Source organism: Centroberyx affinis, unplaced genomic scaffold, assembly GCF_046629955.1.
Source record: "Centroberyx affinis isolate AG114_WGS23_722 - 3 ecotype Tasmania unplaced genomic scaffold, CSIRO-AGI_Caff_v1 ptg001368l_1, whole genome shotgun sequence".
Lineage (NCBI taxonomy): Eukaryota > Metazoa > Chordata > Actinopteri > Beryciformes > Berycidae > Centroberyx > Centroberyx affinis.
This window is the reverse complement of record NW_027279855.1, coordinates 306,311-326,110: the sequence shown is the minus strand read 5'-3', so window position 1 is coordinate 326,110 and position 19,800 is coordinate 306,311. Positions and strand designations below refer to the sequence as shown.

At 41.7% G+C, this 19,800-nt stretch overlaps 1 protein-coding gene across 1 annotated transcript in view; it reads left to right on the top strand.

Annotated features, from left to right (window-relative positions):
- Positions 1-290: 290 nt before the first annotated feature.
- specc1 (sperm antigen with calponin homology and coiled-coil domains 1) overlaps positions 291-19,800 on the top strand; it is a 72,766-nt gene continuing 53,256 nt past the window's right edge. Inside the window, exons 1-3 of the mRNA XM_071525945.1 lie at positions 291-303; positions 14,266-14,450; positions 15,402-15,537. Of these exons, the coding sequence (XP_071382046.1) occupies positions 14,289-14,450; positions 15,402-15,537 (298 nt within the window). The 5' untranslated portion in view covers positions 291-303; positions 14,266-14,288. The remainder of the gene's footprint in view (positions 304-14,265; positions 14,451-15,401; positions 15,538-19,800) is intronic.

Genomic DNA, 19,800 nt, shown 5'->3' with positions numbered 1-19,800 from the left:
TATTTAGCACCTGCTTCTTGAAAAAGACCTTTTCTCATTTTTTCCCTCACTGACCTTACAGGGAAATGTACTGTCAGATCAGTTGAAAATGAATTTGCCAAATTAGCTATATCACTTACGTTTACCCTCTAGTTAACATAAATTTTGCATTTTGCTGTCAATGGCAAGTTGCCTTTCAAACCACTTCAATGCACCGTGAGCAGTTTTTCATCACATGATCAGCCAGCCATTTGTTCCTCATTAGGCCAGTCCTATGTGAAGCAGTTAACAAGGCTTTGTTGTTTAGTCTCCTCATCTGTGAAGGTTTGTAGTTTATTTCTTTAATAGATACTTAAGTGCTTCGTTATGGGACAGTGAGTTCTGACTAAGCTACTGTGCCTAATTGTACAGTTGCCCTATTTACTTGTAAACTTCGTTACCAAACATCAAATCATTGTCTAAAAAGTGATGCTTGAATAAACCTTTGCTATTTTGGTCATGCTTGCTGTGCACCATAATTGGATGTTTCAGTAATGACAAAAGGGAAAATTATGTTGTAATATATCCTAATTGAAGACCTTATGTTGTAGTCTTATGTTTTCACAAGAGGTTAACCTTGCATTGGAACATGCAGGATATAGTGCCTGCAATGGGTCTTTTGGGAAAAACCAAATGGGCAACAAATCGCAGCTTTCACTTTCTTGTGTTCCTTTTGATAATGCCAGGAAAAAAAGTAAGTTCAAATATGAGCAGAGCACCCGTCATTTACCATTCAGTCAATGTGAAAGTTGTTTGTAGGTAATTACACCCCTTGTTTTTCTCATGGCTAACCATCCAAGAAGGGGAAATGGTTGGAAATCTGTCATTGGCTTCTGGGTCGTGTTCAGAACAGGCTGTCCTCGACAGAAAAAGACAGACCAAGGGAGGCAGGTTTTACGTCAGTGTAACAAGGGACAGTCAGACTATAGCACCAAGCGAACTGAATGCTTCCATCAGGAGTTTTTTTTTAACCTTTATTTAACAAAAAATATCGATCGATGGATGTTCTGTAACTAGGGTCCTGTCTTTTCTGTGTCTCCTGTCATTCATTTCTTAATATTATAAGTTTGAGTGCAGCTCAGAAAACGACGAGGCTTGTCTTGGCTTTATCTATTGTCTCTAAAGAGAGACTTCACAAGAAGCCATCTGACAGCTGCTGAGGCGATCGCCCCATTTTTATCTGTCTTATTGACTTTGTTATTGATTTCATGGCTTTGTATTTGTCATTGATGGAGGCGTGAGCGTCCCTTACCTGGACTCATTCTCTCAGCGTGTCCTCACAGGGCCTGGACCAGTCAATCTGCCTCCTATTGCACTCACTGCTCCTGTCCTCTGCTGAGCTCATTACCCAGGCAGTTCCTGTCATTGGAGGACCAGGGCTGCTATTTATAGCCAGGGCTATGTGGGGAGCACACAGCCCGGTCCAGTTGTGCAACGGGGGTATGGCTTGTTAGGTGGGACAAAGGATGATGCCTGGTGATCTCCTTGACCGCCCTGCTCAATGGGGCGATTATAAGTGTATGTGTTACTCTAATGGGAATTCAAGGTCCCCGCTCAGTGCTGTCCCACAAAGTCAGGAATATCTTCTACCATTGTTGGTGTCCTGGATTCACTTTTGTCAGCTATAGATTAAGGGACCCTGGCTAGACAATTCGTTGCAGCAGTACTGTCTTTTTCATATCTGGTGCATGCGTACAGTATGTGTGTGATGTATGTCCATCCACATGCTGCAAATGACATATGAAATGAGTGGGGGGTGGGGTAAGAACAAAAAGCCTCAGGAGTCACCTTCTCCAGCTGAGGTAAGCAGGGTAAGAGGCAGACGCTGCAGTGCTGTAATCCTCCACACAGTGAATCAGATGCTCACTGACTGTACTGCACACTCAAACTCTGTGGAAGAAGATATCACCATAATGTTGAGCTGTAGACACACACAATGCAACTCTGACACTCTAGCTCTCAGGCTCTGCTCTGCTCAGGCGAGGTGGGGGCTTGCAGTAGGTATGTGTTGTCTTTACATTCATTTAGATTCGCTGCCTCCCCCACAGCTGGAAAAATGCTTTGACAGCTAGAAAGATGTAAATGCAATGAAAACTCATTGTCTGGCCGTATTGTTCAGCCCAACCAAAAAACAATTGCAATTGCAGTCCACTTGATGCTATTATAAATTAGAGCTGCAACGATTAATCGATTAATCGATTAGTTGTCAACTATTAAATTAATCGCCAACTATTTTGATAATCGATTAATCGATTGGAGTAATTTTTTAAGAAAAATAAGTCAAAATTCTCTGATTCCAGCTTCTTAAATGTGAATATTTTCTGGTTTCTTTACTCCTCTATGACAGTAAACTGAATATCTTTGGGTTGTGGACAAAACAAGACATTTGAGGACGTCATCTTGGGCTTTGGGAAACACTGATCGACATTTTTCACCATTTTCTGACATTTTATAGACCAAACAACTAATCGATTAATCGAGAAAATAATCGACAGATTAATCGACAATGAAAATAATCGTTAGTTGCAGCCCTATTATAAATATCTAAATAAACTGCAACACCTACAGGAACTGATCCTGGAATGAGTCCAGGAGCGAATCTCGGTCTCAGAACCAAAAAGTACACCTGTCTCCAAAAATTTCTATAGGCCTGTTCACAGCACAAGGTTTTAATGCACTGATCCACAGTGGGTGGTGAATAGACACCCAATTATTCTGTAACCTGGTTGGTTATAAATGTAATACCAGAGAGAGGGGCAGATGGAGCATAGTTTGTGAATCCTGTCCAACAGAACTGTCCAGTGGCACTCAGCAGCGCAGAGTGGCCTGACATCACAACAACTAAGCCACTAAGATTAGTCTGAATACCAGTTTTATGCTCTGTGGGATCTGTTTGCCAGAACACTTTTGTCTGTCTGTCTCATTGCCTATCGTACCGTAATTAAACTACATGGCAATTCTGAATGGTGACCCCACTGTTTGTAGTGACAGTGGCTCTCGCACTCCTCATCACGAGGATGTTAGGGAAGCTACCGTCACTAGAAACTCATTTCTTTGCCTGGTATGGTCACTCAGCTCACACTCACACGCACATTTAGAGAAAGCAGTCAGTGTGATCTGAGAAGAAAGAGCTGTTATCTATTCCCAAGAGGCAAGGCCTGGTCTGCATACAGTTGGAGTGGCACGTCCTTTGCTGCAGTGGAGGAGGCTCTAATTGAGGAGATAAGGGGAGATGGACAGATTGGAGCAGGAATGGGTACTGGTTTGGCATGCAGTCAGTCCCCTGAATAGCAGCACCTCTGTTCCCGACAGCAGATGAGGCCGCTCAGTAGGCTGCCAGCAGATTGCGGATATTTTGCATGGTACTTTAATATTACTTTTGCCACGCAAAGGCACAGATGGCTGCCAGCCGCCACAGCGCTGCCAGTTTACCGTCTTTCAGGTTTTCCCTTATTCCTTCTGTGATGCATCATCTGCCAAAGGCCGGTGGAGAAAATGCATTGCACTGGCACAGCAACATTCTCTGTCTGAGAGATGTATAGATTAGCTGTGAGGGAAGGTAGCTCCAAGCCTCTTTTCCCCCCGACTCTGTTTTTTTTTTTTGGCCGGGAACGTCCAGGAAACAGATCGCATACTTGTGAAGGAACAGTTTGACTCACTAACTGCAAGGAATGCTACCGTTTCTTTAAATGGGTCATCTGGGCCAAGTCATTTCAGAGGCAGGGCAGAGATATGGTCTTTGCACATTTATGTCTGGTCCCCTATGCATGCATGGTAGTCCGACAGCAAGAACAGTATCTCTATCTCTTTTTTGATGAAATTGAAGCAGTCAGAAATGTGAAGTGTATGCCAAGAACAAGACAGATGATTTGATATTCCTTCCAGGTAAACTGGACAAGTGAGTTTATGGTTGACTGTGACATTACACGTGTGTGGGTGTGTCAACGAATGTTTGCTTAAAGATGTCTGACCCATTGTAATTTCTCTTTTGGCCTCTCTTCATAGAGCTAAAAATTGAACACACCCACAATGCACATCAAATATCTCTCATGCCAGAAGTCGGTGTACTGTTGGCAACTCGACTGGCACAGAGAAGGGAACACTCCTTTTGGGTTGGACAGTATTTATACACAGTGGCATCATCATTGTGATATTACATTGCGGAAATTCACTGAGCTCAGTCTAGTAGTCGTCTTTTTGTTTCCCCCCAATTCTCATGGATGCTATGCTAGTGTTTCTATGGAATCCACCCACTCACTGTACATGCAGCCCGGCAGGCAGGAAGACAGCTGCAGTTCCTGCAACGTGGCTCTGACTGACTATTTATCAGACAAGAACTTTGACACCGTCAGAGCAGGAAGTTTGGCCCTCGTGGGAGCCCAGCTCTGAGAAAGATGAAACGGAGGATGAAACAGATTAAATATGCATGAAGGCCGCAGTAGGAGCTATATCAACTCGTACTGTATATGGTGAATCCAGGACAGAGCAGGTTTTTTGGGGGGAGATGGGAGATAATAGATGGCTGCGACTCCAGTGAGATTGCACAGTTCAATATCTGTCACTCTTTCTAATGGTACAGCAAAGCCACTTTGTAAGAATAGGTGTTAGGCTAATTCTTTAAAATGGTGGCTATGAACATTTTAAATGCGTGACGTGAGGAAATTGCGAATCGCTTATAGATAAAGAATAATTGAGAATTTTGTTATTTAGGTCGCAAATGCGTCTGTTGCATCAGACCTCAAAACGCTGCACTGAAATGGCCCTACTCTGTGCAGCCGTGCTTCTTTTGGTGTGCCCCCCCACCCCACTCCTCCCACCCCCCTTGATGTGTCCCATCACATTTTAATGAGCCATGGTTTCATGCTGAGAGACTACACTTCTCATTTTGAAAAAGTTTGAGAACCCCCGCTATACGGCCCAAAGACCAGCCAAAACAACCTATTGATCTACGGTCAGATCTGACTAAGGAAACTATCAACTTTGCACTTTTTTCACTCGCTCTGTTTGCCTCTCATCTCTTTTTGATGTAAAAGATGCTGATTTAAGCAGCGGCTCTCATCTTTAGGCTATTTCATATTCAGATGCAGTAGTAGATATTCTGTGTTTTGGCGGCAAAAGTATCGCCTAGTACTAGAAAGCCTGATTTGGTTTCTCTCTTACTTTTCCCCTCTTTCTTACTTTCTCCCTCTCTCTCAAGCAATGACTGAAATAAAGCTCACCACACAAAAGCAGCTGGCAGAATGGCCAAGAGGCTCGTGGAAGACATAACACACATATACTGTACACACACACACACACACACACACACACACACACACACACACCTCCTTTGAGCTATTGCTTCCTAGTTGTAGGTTCAGGGCTCCCTATTCCCAGTGGTGCTTTTTGAATCTTTTTAAAGTAAGTTAATATTTGTACAGGTGTAGGCATTATAATGCATTTGGCATCTTGGTTTTGCTCACATCTAAGTTTTGCAAATTGGTGTGGACTGCAAAGAAGCCACAAAATTTGCTGTGTTTGTTCTGTGTGAAACTAGGCTACAACCTCAATGATTTATTGCTTTTAGGAAGGAGTCCATGGCCTGTTGCGTACTAGTTTCAGATCCCCCCCGATCTAAAGGGGAACCCAGAGGGAGAGCAGAGACTGTCTCACAGCATGGGATACAGACTAATCCTAGACTCTTCCTGTTTCACTTTAGCTGAGATAATGACTTTGCACACACCGCTTTCCTAGGCCCAGGTGCTGCACAGATGCTTTAGAGCTGCCGACGTGGTCAGATAGACACATTAAATACATGCATGCATGCATGAGTGTGCACACACACACACAAACACACACTCACTTGCCTACCACGATATGTGCTGTTCACTGATGTCAAATAATAAACAGATATGAAAGTGAAATGGAGCTTAAATACACAAGTTTATACAGCAGCAGTGGTCTGTTCTGGACTAACTCACTGGCTGTAGTGCAGATGTGCTCAGATGTTTAGGTCTTGTTATAGTAATGTGATATCAGTAGCTAAACGGTAACACTTATCACACCAACAGAAGCAACAGTAAGAGACTCTCCTCTGCTGGGTGTAAGAAGTCCAGTATCCATACTCTTGATTTCCTATGATCTCTTTCCAGCCTTTTTAAATTTTAACATTGGCTGGAAGATTCAGAGGTGACTCTGCTTGGCTTTACGTTACTTTGAAATGAGAATAAATAAACTAGTGTCTGAGATATCAATCCATCTTAAAATGATCATGCTCCCACTACAGAGCTTCAAGATAGCTAAGAACAACTTCAACACTTAGAAAAAAATGGTAGGGACAAACAACTGCTAATGTCATTCATGCCAATCTTGAAGTATCCTGTAGCAGGAGCATGATGATTCAAAGCTGGTTTAATAGCTCATGCTCTCATTTACCTGTTTATACAACAGCTCTGTTCAATTGAATATCTTGTTAATCATGTGTGTGGTTGTGTTCCAAGTATTAATCAAACCCTCAGATGTTACCAGGAAAACAGAATGGCAAGCTTTTATTTTGCTAATAGGCTCAAATCATGCTTGGCTCACACCTTGGGCAGTTTACCTCCATGGTGTGCATTTAGAATGTGAAATGCCTGGCTCGTTAATTTTCTTTCACTGGTTCATCCAAACCATCTGCTCCTTACTGCTACTGTAGTTTATGCTCAGTGGAGCCACAGCTGAATCCTCATAGAGATGTACACTGTAATACAATGCAAAAACACTGGAAAGAGAATTGTCAGCTGATTTTAAGTCTATATTTAAGTTTATATTAATGGGGTGCATATTTTTTGAATTATTGCACAGTAAACTGTGACTACATATGAAAAAAACTACTGTATATTCTTTGACACCCTAAAATAGAGGAACATTTGTCAAAAAGGCTGTAGTTGGGTTTTTTCGTCTTTAAACAACTTTATATTAAAGCTGACAACCCATATTACAGTCATTGTTCCTTTACACATCCTAAGTAAATAGTATGGACTGGAGCCAAAACATCAAATAATGTGTTGTCCTCACATTGTGTATGTCTTGTATGTCCCTAGTCAGTATTGCACAGATATAGGCTACAGTAAAAGTTACCTGAACTCATTTCTTTCTGTTGTCACACAAAGATGGCTGCTGAAAGTACAGCTAAAAGTGAATTTGACAATTACATTTTTAATCCTACAGTATGTATGCAATTCACTCTCATTTTGTGTATAGTTGTCACAACTTTTGGATGACATAATGAGACTAGGCTTCGGCTGCTGACGTTTGAATGACTAGGATTGAGGAAAAAGCTGTATTTTAAGGCACAATTAGCTGAGTCACTCATTGCACATTTTACATTTGTTTTTACATCCCATGCCACCAAGCTGTACTGTGTCTGCGTGCCGTGGAGCGTCTGAGTCAGTGCTCTTTCCTGTGCACAGAGAGGAAAAAGGAAAAGCAAGAAAGGGGGAGAGAAAGGAGGTGGTGACACTCTGGAGGTCCAGTTTGCCTGCTCTTCTCCTCATGTTTCCCTCTGAGGAGTGTGATATTGAGTGTATACTTCACTCAGGCTGGCCCAGTACTCTCACATATCACACAATGACACACGGCCCTACCTAGTGAGCATCCAGCCACACGGCTTTATGTTACATCATAATTTATGAATGTTTGGCCTGTTAGTCTAATGGTCTGCTGTTTCCTGTCTCCTCTTTTACCCTTTCGAAAACTGTTTGAATTTAAATGCATGAGATGTTGGTAATAAGGAGGCTTAGGCTAGCTGGAAATCATGCATCTACTGTATACATTGAATGAGGCTTTATCATTTTGGCTGACTGGTAGTCAATATCATTGCTGGTCTCCCAGTGTGGTGCTGTTAATCAGCAGTTATCACACGGGCAGGCACATGTGTGAACACTGGCAGTGAAGAATCACAAGAGGTTCAGTGTTTTGACAGCATTTGAAAAGGCTGAATTGAGTAAGGCTGTTGCTCCCAGTGGCAACATTACTTAATCACTGTAGTCAAAAGCATGCAGTGTGTGTGCCTAATCACGCTCCAAATCTCTATGTACAGGGTGTCAAACAGGATGTGGTGCCTTAAAAGCATTCTAAACTGTTTCTCAACCATTTGCAGCGCCCTTTTTAAAAAGCAGCTTTTATGGTGGTGTAGGGGTGTGGTCAAGCCAAGTTCCCCAATTTACCACTTGCCACAAACTGAAGCCTGTTTCATCCCAGCCCAGAGAGCAGTACGCTCTACCCACATGCTCCACGGCCTTGGCATACCGTAGGTTGTGGGATCCAAATTAGAACAGTTGGGGAGAGCATAAAATGCAGACCCTTCCACAAATGTTCCGCCCTCACATTAAGAAGAAGTGTTTCTGAGACAAAGACTGGCTTTGTCAGTGTTGTTAGCTGGTTGTTGTTTGGTCTTAAACAGCCTTTGGGAATAAGGAACTAAGTCACAAGTCGATTTTTTCAAAATGTACTGTAGTGAGTCAAAGACATGAATTGGATGCAGTGCACACACTGCATTGAAGCGCTGCAGGCCCTTGCTTTATAGCCTACTACTTTGTTCCTTATTTCAAGCATACAATGGAGTGATTGTATTTCACCCACAAACCACACGTGATCCCAGGTTAAATCAGATGACAAGCCACTGTCTTGAGAGGAAAGTCTCAAACAACAACCGTTAAAACTGCTTGATAACTAATAATAGAAATCATGATCCTTATTCAGCTGGTGCATAGCCCAGTAGTCTCAATGCCACAGAGCCTGCCTCCTCCTCCTCCTCCACTCTCCTTTTCTTGCCGTCTGTTCTTCATGAGTAAGAAAAAGTTTGGAAAAACAGTGAGAGAGGAGAAAAACATGCCCATGGGTAAGACTCAGTCCCTCTCTTCCTCTTTGTGTATTTGTGAGAGAGTGAGAGAGGCCATAGGCACACACACACACACACATACACACAAAGCACAGCAGCTTGCAGCCTGCAGTACTTCCTCATCCTGATTGCTGTATGGAGGTAGACAGCCTTTGCTCCTGACCCGTCATTTTCACCCTCGAACTCTCTCTGGAGCTGAGCCGAGGACAAATACTATACTGTGGTGTGTTGTGTTCCGGGGCGCTCACGCAGGGGGCAGGCTCTTTGACAGTATCCATTACTAAACACGTGAGTGGACTACACTGCTGTTTTTGTTTTTTCCTCTAAGTATTTTCTGTATGATATCAATCGTCCATCTCCCTCTTTCTCATTGCTTACTAGCTTGATGTCTCAGATGATATTGGGATACTAGGCTGTTTGATCTCTGAATTAGTCATTGTTTCACAATGTTTTACTGTCTTGCAGAGACAGTGGATATTGTTTTGGTCTGTGATTAATGGCAGTCAGTTTGAAATAGGAAAGTTTGAAATGGGGAAAAACTGAAGTCATGTTATATAATGAGTCAGGAGGAAAGTGACTGAGAACATCTGCTGTGGATATTTCTGCCAGGTTTCTCACATTTCTGTCAACCACTAAGAATACACTTTTGAAAGTGAAACAAGACTTGGGCCAAACCTTCCAATCTATACGGTACTTTATGTAGGAGTAGTATTTACATTGCTGTAAGAGTTTACGATAGTGGCTGGCCAGAGGTTGCTCTATTTAGCCTATTATTTGTCAGCCTATTTAAATTTGAGTCTGAGCCCTGCTATCATTTGAGCCAGGCAGGAACATAGGAGAGGATATGATGAAGCAGAGTGACATTCAGCCCAGCATCTTTTCTACAGTCTTCTGCCAAACTCGGCCCTGGCAGCCAGGAGGTGAAGGGATGCTTACTGGCTGAATCACACACACATTGCTGCTCTTGTTGGCTCACTGTCAGTCAGCGTGAATCTGTAAGAAGGAAGACATTTTCAGGTTATGCCCATTGTATAAAGTGAAAAGAAATCCCTTGATGTAACACAGCTTTAAATTGTTGGCTGGTCATGCTTTATTCTGAGTTGCAGTGCTTGGATCTCTTTAATGTCATTCTCTGTGGATGGAATAGAAATAATTGAATGTAGCATGGCAGCAGTAAATGCAGGAACTGCATGCACTTTGCTTAAAATGTGCCACCTAGACACAGGAAGTGTATGTTGCTGTCACCTTCTTGCAGGACTACCGTTTCATCACTCAGTGTTAGGACTCTGTGATAGGCAGTGACAGAGTTGTCAGTGATGCTCATTCTTATGCAGATAGAGGGAGGGTAGCTGTCACTACAATGTTCCATTTGTTTGCTGGAGATGTTAGGATACATTTCTCTGCATATTTAGCTGCATATTTGTAACACACAGTGTAAGATACACATAATCCTGTCCCACACTGTACAAGTACAGCATGTAAGGTCGGAGAATGGTCAGGAGAGGGTAGCCTAGAGTTTCCCCACATGCTCTGAGGTCATTTGTGGTCGTGGCAAGCCCCAGGGCGGACAAGCTTCACAGTCGAGTAATGGATGTGTACGTGCAAGACAGTGTTTCCTCTGTAATTGTTTTGTAGCAGTGGGTTGTTGAGGGGTAATTTTTGGTTTTGTTTCCATGTCTGTGCCTATTTTGGTCCCAGTTTTGGTTCTACTGCAGGTTGAAGCACTAAAACGGTTCCAATTTTGGATCCTTGATTTTGACAAAAACGCTTCTTTCTAAACACTGGATCTGTACTTGTGTGTACACTTTTAGGGATATTCATCTAAATTACAACGTTTTGTTGATGTCATGTTTTCTCTAGCATTTCTCTTGCTGTATAGGGCAGGGCCACTATTGCTGAATGAATGGAGAGAAGCTGTGGAGACACTTGAATTTTTTTACTTTAGCTGATGGACGGCAAGACAAGAAACATTGTTAACATCAGTTTGGAAAATCAATGGTGGACCTATTTTTGACTTGTTCTGATTGGGTGAGCTATTTACAGGTTTTGGTGTAGATCTTGGTTGTGTGACCAAAGCACAGTGCCCTCTCCTTGTATGAGATCAGATGATGTGTGAGAGATTGTTTCATCCAATTCCAAAATGATAAGCAATGTCAGTTGGTCTTGGGTCCTCCTCCTTTCTCCTTATCTCCTTTCAGCAGTCTAGTCCAGCAGTTAGTCAGAAATTCTCTGTGAAACTTCTCCACAGCTCTGTCCCCTGTTTAGCCTTTACATTCATCGTCCTGCTTTGAAAAGCAATGTAATTAAGGCAGAGGACAACCCATTAGTTAGGGCTGTGGTGACTACAAATCATATTCGCCTTTATAATTTGCTATTTTTCAGAGCAAATTCCATATTTAGCATTTCAGCAGCCTCCTTTCAGACAGGATCCCTAGATTTCATCATCCAACATATTTTGTTTTCCTCAAACTGTGCAAGCTGCAGTGTAGAAATCTATCTATGTAAACGTCATTGTTGATCTTTGTCAACAGGGCTGCCTTTTACAGTGAGATGCCCAAATCACACTCTGTGTCTTAACTCCCAGGGCTAGTTCAAGTTTAAAATACAACCGGCTGTCTGTCTCTCAAAGACATCTGGGTTTCTAACTAGGCCGTTGTAAAGTAAGTGGGACACAGTCCTAGCTCCTGAGAAATTGGCCTCATATCTCTGCAGAGGAATATGAAGAGGTCATATTTGCAGAACTGTATCCTCCTGTTAAAAGAACCTTGCAGTGGTCCAAAGAAGTTGAAAATAAAGTAGCCTAGATTAAACTACTGTAAACTGTATAGGCTCTTGCTTTTGTGGAGGCAATTTGATAAGACTATGTTTTCAGACATTGCCTTATTGTTTTGCTTATTGCCTGGTTGAAATTCTTCCACAAAATGTTTGGTTGTTGCTCAATTCCCTCTTATTTCAAAATGGAAAATAATATAGCCTCAAGGGGACAATTCTTCAATTTTACCTCACTTCCTCGTCTGCACAGGGTTCATAACAGGTTGAGAAGCAGGTCAAACGTGTGCCTGGGAATGAGTGTAAACTGATCTGAGGTGCGGTGAGACGTCCCAGCTGAGGTGCCAGATCTGGGAGAGTACCAGACCAGGCAGGAGGTAGTCACAGGATCTTGCCTTGAGAGGGGCCTTAGCATCATATGATGGGCCAGCAGAGAGACACACACTCCCATACACACAAAAAACAGTGCATACAGTGTGTTCCTAATCAGATAAGTCTGTAAGGACCTGCGAGCATTCTCTAATTACACTGCAGTATAAAATGTACCAGTGGGTGCCCTCTGGGAACATTTCACTGATCTGAATCCACTGTACACTCTTAAAGTTGGTTCGCTTTTTGGTTGGTTGGTTCTGGGGTTTTTTTGGGGGGGTTTTTGAGAGCATTCACTGTGCCTATGTCCCATAGCTGTAGTTTGTTATATCACATTTTACGTCATATTTTAACTAATTTAATCATTGTTGGACAGCAGATTTTGAGAGGTGGCTATGTGCAGCACAATGATGTAGAGCACTAAGGACAAGTGATGCAGGAATTTGGCTCATTTCAATCACTCCAGTAATTGACATAAGTATAAATAGTTTCGAGCGGAGGAAACTATCCTCCCTGACAGCCCTGTCCCGGGTTGACCCGTTTTGCTGCTGGAGGAGCCTACAGACAGGGTATCCCCTTTAACAGGCTTGTGGTTCTCAGAGTGGGCTCTAAAGATCAGGTTACCCCAGCATCACTTCCTCCTCCCAATCAATGACTCAGCCAGTCTCCTGGGAGCTGCACAGCTCATTACTAGTACCGGCTCTCCCTGTTTAAGTGCCCTCCTACCTCACTTTATGGCATTTCCTTTTGCTACTCTCCACCAAGCTAAATATATTTCCTTCTGGACATCAGTGTACACCTTTTAAGAGTCTCTGTGACCACATCCTGTTGGAGTTGACATTTTTGGAAAGCCAGTGCCATTAGTGCACTGTTTTTCAATTAATATTGCTTGCAGAGCCTCACAATTGTAGCTGCAGCTAGCTGCCACTACCTGTAGATCTGCGGAGGTTGTGCTGTGTCTTCCGGCGCCAACGGTTTGAACTAATCTGATAACAGAGATTGTTTTCTCACTCCTCCCTCTAGCAGGAAGTATCCCAGTGGTGTGGCTCCAGGTCTCGCCTCAGCTGCCCTCAGAGGTTACTGTTGGCTTGTATGTTTTGGAACAGCTACAAATATTACCAGCAGTGCCATTACTGCCCAGTCTCCTTATTCTCATAAAGGGAGAGTCGTGTTCCTTTGGCTCCCGCACGTTGTTAGTTTCCCATTTGTAACTGAAAGTCGTAGCCCTACACTGCCCTACAAAGGAAAAAGGCAGTAACTTCAGGTTGGGTCGAAAATGAAATTTGTGTCTTAAGTCATTAAATTATGTTTTCAAAGATCTTCTTACAGTACAAGTAATTTGTGGGCAGTAAAAAGCCATTTTTGTCAGTCTCACACTAGTTACTGCCTTTTGCCTTCATAGGGTAGTATAGTCTTCCCAGCATCCTGCTGTGACCTGAGAGTTGTTAGTTGTTCAAAGTGCCTGTCTAGTAAATGGGAGATAGTGGGTTTAGATCCCAAAAAAGTGCCTACTAGTCTTTTTCAGTCAGCAGCGTGGCATACTGGATAAAGAGACCATGCTTCAACTGGATGGTCCTTAAACAAAACACTGACTCTCTACCAGCTCTCTACCTGCTGCTGACCTCCCTGTGAACAGCGAAAGTGAAGAGTATACTGTATACCTAGGGGCTCTAATACAATATGACATTATTAAAGGTTAAATGTGTAATGTTTCTGCTTTACTGAAGCATAATATGACTATTAAATATCAGCAGAGGTTCCTGACTGGTAGTGAGTGAAACAACATGAACAGCCACGGCACACGTACAGAGATTTCTGCATTCAAAAACACAGGAGTGGGCTGAGGCTAATGTTTTTGTTGTTGTTTGAAGGCCCTCCTACCACGCCAAGGTCCATTCAGAAATCTGGCAAATTTGTTTTGCCTTGCTTATCGGCAAAAAACACACTGCGGAATATATAAGTTGAGAGTGAGACTTTATTACTAATCGGTAGTAACTAAGTCCGTAAACATAATAAAACGTTCATTGTGGTTGATTCTGAAACAGTCCAACCTGCCCACGATGCTGAAGATGGTCTCGCTCTACGGAGGGCAGAGTGTCATTGCAATGACATTGCTGAACGATTGAGGCCAGCACTGGACCAGAAATTTCACATAGACCCTTTAATATTATTAATACTTAGTATGTAATCACTCACAATATTTGTTATTCATACCTTTCCTCTTCACTCTCTGCTCTGGACTCCCTCAGGTGTAGATCGCAGACAGGCAGCCATGTTGAAAGGGGGCGCCACCAAGGTGGGGCTGCCCAAGCCAGGGCTCCAGGAGCGGGCCAAGCAGGCCTCCTTCGCCCCCTCCTCCTCCACCACCAACTCCACAGCCATGAGGACCTCCAGATCCTCCAACACGCTGGCCTCAGACCTGCGCCTCAGCAGGGTGAGTCACAACAACCACACTACAAACAACCACACACCATCACAGTGATAAATGTATGTGACACCACTGCAGTGAGGCTGCAGGGAGATATCTATTCGTTTGGAACGGGAGAGGAAAAGTTGAAGAGTGTGTGGAAGGGAGAAGAAGCTGAGGTAAAGGTGGGTACAGTGGCTATAAAAAATATTCACCCCCTTCACTTTTTGTACATTTTGTGCTACAAAATTAGTTCAAAATACATTTATTTGGGATTTTTCATCTGTAGTCATTTTCTATGAAAGTGGAGTGGAAATTCAAATTTAAATTAAACTTTAAATAACAGGAACATTTTTTTTACTCATTGGTCTATATTGTCTCACTGGCAAAATAATTTCAGAACATATTGTTATTCATATTTTATATATATATATATATATATATATATATATATATATATATATATAAAATCAATACATACATATATGTGTATATGTATATATATATATGTATTGAATCTTCAACTTAGGTAATACAGAGGCATGTTAGCCTTAATTTGACCTTACTAGGAAGTATTACCTCAAGTCTGTTCAATACATCTTTACAAGGTTTTCCATTTTGTATACATTTACATACATTTCTTCAATTTTCCACTCCACTTTTGATGACATTTATTTGGGATTTTTCAGAGAAAAATCCCAATCTGACCTAATCTGTAGCACAAATAAATGTGCAAATCTCAAGGGGGGATGAATACCTTTTTTATAACCACTGTACAATGCAACCTTTTTGCTTTGTTTCTTACCTCATTTGAATGATTAAAAAAATAATTGAAATAAAAACAAATATCAATTCTTGCCATCACCTGTGTGTCTGACCTTGTTGGCATGTCACAAAAAAATGTCATCATGAGCAAGAAGTTACTTGAAGTAGACCTATATTGATGTCATTAACAGCACATGTGTTTGTGTGTTGTAGCTGAAAAGAGCCAGCAGTGACGATGCCCTGACCAAGCCTGCACTGGGGGCCGCCGCCTCTGGCTCCCGGATGAAAAAGACCGTCACCACCGGAGCCATCTCAGACCTGGCCGAGGCCCGCCCTCGCAACCTCTCCGGTAGGGGACTTAGTACAACACAACTCATTTAGAGGGGGCTGGGTGACATATTCTGGAAAAAAAGTATTGCCACTTTCAAACGAATATCCTGCAATTACAAGATTTCTTCGAATGCATCATTTAAAATATGCAGCTTGAGCAGAAACTTGAGATGTAGAGTTGTGTTGAGCAGCGGTTGCAGCTAATGACTCTGGAAGCCTTTGGGAGGACAGAAGGAAAATCTGGTTTATAGTTTGTTTGCTCTAATTTAGCTGGTATGTTCAGTCTTAATGGCAGGGAAAGAAAATGTTAGTGCTTCAGCTTAGAAACGCTTCAGCATCTCTTTGGGACTTTGGGACCTAACTTGGCAGATAATGCTGGAGTTTTTTGTTGTATAGTAAAGTAGTTGATATAGGAGAAACACTACCTATTGATAAATCAGTGTTATTAATGAGTGAATTTTCAACATGGTCCAACCTACTATCCTACATACTAGTGTTAATTTTGATAGTCATGGTGATGACATGCTTTGATTACTTGGCAAAGATGCATTCACTTTCACAAAATGATAACAAATTAAATTCATTTGCTGCCCTTATCTCGCATTAAATATATTTTTGACAAGGAGTGGCACACATCTGATACATGTAGACCTTCTTGCTTTCACATAAAAGGGTTTGCATGATACTGAGAAGCTGTCAAAGGCCATCAGTGGGGGAACTTGCAAAGTTTGGTTCATGGGACCAGCAGGGGAGGAAAGAGCCACATCTACACTTATTATGAATTGTGCACACTATCTAGTGTCAGAGTTTAGAGAAGACAAACTTATTATTAGGCGTTAACCAGCTCGGGTTGAATACTTGACTACACCTTTGTCACTCGCATACTATTAAATCTGCGCTCAACACACTCAATCCTAGTGGTCTAGTGAACCCTAATTGGTTGCTCAGTATGCACACACTCATTTCCTGTTTCAGCAGTGCGCTGAGATTAAAAAAACACAATCGCAATTCCATTTTTTCTACCGCCCTTCTTCTCTTTGTTATCATCATCCTTCAGAGTTTAGATTAACAGCTGAATATGTTATTGTGATTGGTGCTTCCCGAATATTAATCATAGTTTTTATAGAGTTATACATGAATTTGAATCTGAATTTGAAAGCAATGTTTTGGAGGATTGTTTTTGTCTGTTTTTAGAAGTTACTCATCATCTCCTCCTCTTTTACCAATTTGCGACACAAAGTGAAAGTAACCACCTCTGGCCACTAGAGGGCCACAGCACATCACTCAAACAATTATCCTATTAAAGCTCTCAGGTCCTGGCAGCTGAAGAGACTTTTCTCTTTACCCCTTTATTCTCCTTTCCTCTGTCTCTTCTTTCCTGTTTGGCTGGCCTCAGTGGGGTGCACGTGGCTGAGGACTGAGGTTTTCAGGGTTTTGGTCCAAAACTGACAGACTGGACACATTCATGGCCTGTTCCTTTGACAACATCTGCTTAGCTGTGTGAACAGCAGACTTCCTTTTGGACAAGAAATGGAAAATATGATTTTTTTTTCCTGTGTAGGGGAAAAATGATGTTCATTGCTCTCATTTGAGATCTGTCTATCCAAATCTGCTCGTTTGATGTTATTTTGTTTGAATGTGTGATTTGTGTGTGTTTGTTTGTGTGTGCTTGTATATATGTTGTAGGCCAGGGCAATATATCGATATTATATCGATATCGTGATATGAGACTAGATATCGTCTTAGATTTTGGATATCGTAATATTGTGAAATGGCATAAGTGTTGTCTTTTCCTGGTTTTAAAGGCTGCATTACAGTAAAGTGATGTCATTTTCTGAACTTACCAGACTGTTCTAGCTGTTCTATTATTTGCCTTTACCCACTTAGTCATTATATCCACATTACTGATTATTATTTATAAAAAATCGCATTGTGTAAATATTTTGTGAAAGCACCAATAGTCATCCCTACAATATTGTTGCAATATCGATATCGAGGTATTTGGTCAAAAATGTCGTGATATTTGATTTTGTCCATATCGCCCAGCCCTAATATGTTGTGTTGGGTCTTGGGATTATGGCCTGTCAGGGTTCAGATAATGGTTAACATAAGACGGACACTCCAAAGGCCTGTTTGAATGAAAGGAGAAACTCTGTAACCTCATGCTCTATCATGAAATGTGAAATTATTGCATGCAGTATTTTAGATAAACCCTCATATTCCATCCCATTGAAGTCATGTTGGAAATAAGATGTTTAATCTTCACATCCTGCTCACAATTATAATTATGCACATGAATGAACAGAATTTTCTGAATACTGCCATTGAAGAGTGCGTGTGATGAGACATATTTATCCCAGATAATATATCCCAGGTATTTCATTCAGTTTATTATAATCTAGATTAAGATGTTTTCTGGATTACTGTAAAGATGATATGATGTTTACATGTGCCAACTATCCCAAATAATCATGTGAAATTTGTGTGCATTTAAACACCCATGACAACAACATTCGAACTCTATCAAACCCTCTCCCATACAAATTGCATTGTATTGTACAGATTTAGTCACAAATGTTCCTCAATCTCTCTACCTCCTTTCCCACCACCATACAACCATATGGTGTGTACTAAATTTAGCTAAATCCAATGAAAAGTTCAACTTCAGAAATATAGATGTAGGATAGTGATTCCCTCTGTAATCTGTTGCCAATATTTTGTCATTACTCAACAGTCAACACACTGAAGACACTTGTTGTGAGAGACTTTTCTAATAACTCAGTTAATATATTAATCTCAATTAACAAAGCACACACCAAGACTGTGTGGTTGCCTCTGAAGGTGTGGCAGGTCAGGTATTACTGAATTACACCAGCAATATTTAGCCTGACATTGTGGAGGCATGCAGGTCTTTTATGGCCCTGGCATTGTGTGTGAATACCAGAAGAAGGGTGGAGTTGACCACACGTCAGGTTAAGTGACAGACTGCAGCTGTTTGTTCCTGTATCTCAGGCGAAGATGGTTAGACACCCTAGGGGACATGTTTTGCCACCTCCGGTATTTGCACTACATGATACAGAGGAGGAGGAGTTTGTGATCCATGAAATTCGTGTTCATTTCCTGTAATTAGATCACACACTTGCAGGCATTGTATTAGCTTTTATAATCACTAAAAATACATAATCAAAGAGATAACATGTTATGATAACATGTATAAAGCAAGAACTAGGTATGCTACTTGATAAACAGAGCAATTCAAATAGACCTGATAGCAAAACAAGTATTGCATGCAAGACAAATATGGTAGTTGATAATGACAGGGATTTGTTTGCAGTAATTAGTGTTGTTCTCAGCACACCCTTGGAAAATCCTCTGTGATGGAGATAGCTGTGTTTGTTTATGGCAGCCCATCCACACAGTGTGTAGATATTGTGCTCTGGTGAGATTGCTTCTTCAAAGGGCTGTTGTGCTGAAGCGAAAATAATTGATTTCTACTTGACAAAAGACTCCAGAGGAGCTGAGAAACCATGTCCAAGTGTGGCTCTCTCAACTTCTTTCAGATACAATTAGACCATAATCAGCTTTCATTGGATTGGGATTTCTTATTAACAGAGTTTGGTTTTTGGAAGTGGTTTCACACCCAAGGATACAAGACAGATTCCCACTTTGTGCTGTGCATGATAAATTCATCACTCTCCAAGTACTTGGCCTGGCCTAGTTTCGGGAGGCGATTACTGGGTAGCCAACCAATGTTTAGGGCCAGAATATGCTTAGATAATTCTTGATTAAAAGAAAGCCGTCTAGCTGCAAGCTCTTCCGTCTTTTCCCGCAGGCAGAGATGTATGCAAAATAAGCTGACCCTTTATGTTGAGCTTGTTTTGCATTCTAGTCTCTGAGCTCCACCAGCATCTAAAGCAGACTGTTTACCATTTACCACCACTGCAGAAGCAAAATCATTAAGCAGATGGGCTATTTGTTTTTCCTAAAAAGGTTTCTCCTCTGAGTTTTAGCTTGGAATGTAGTTAACCAAATTGATTCCTTTTATGTGTCCAAGAGGGAAAAGATAAATGATTTGATCTCACAAGATCTTTGGAAGAATTTCACTTAACTTGGAGTAGGTTAAGCTTATGTCTCTTAACGAAACACTCTCAAGCTTATAATAATTCACCTATCAAATCCTTCTATATAACCGCGGGACACCCATAACATGAGTGCATGCTTGTGTTCAACATTGTGTTCCCAGCGGGCCTGCTGGGTTGCCCCTGGGCTGGGGCTCCACCCC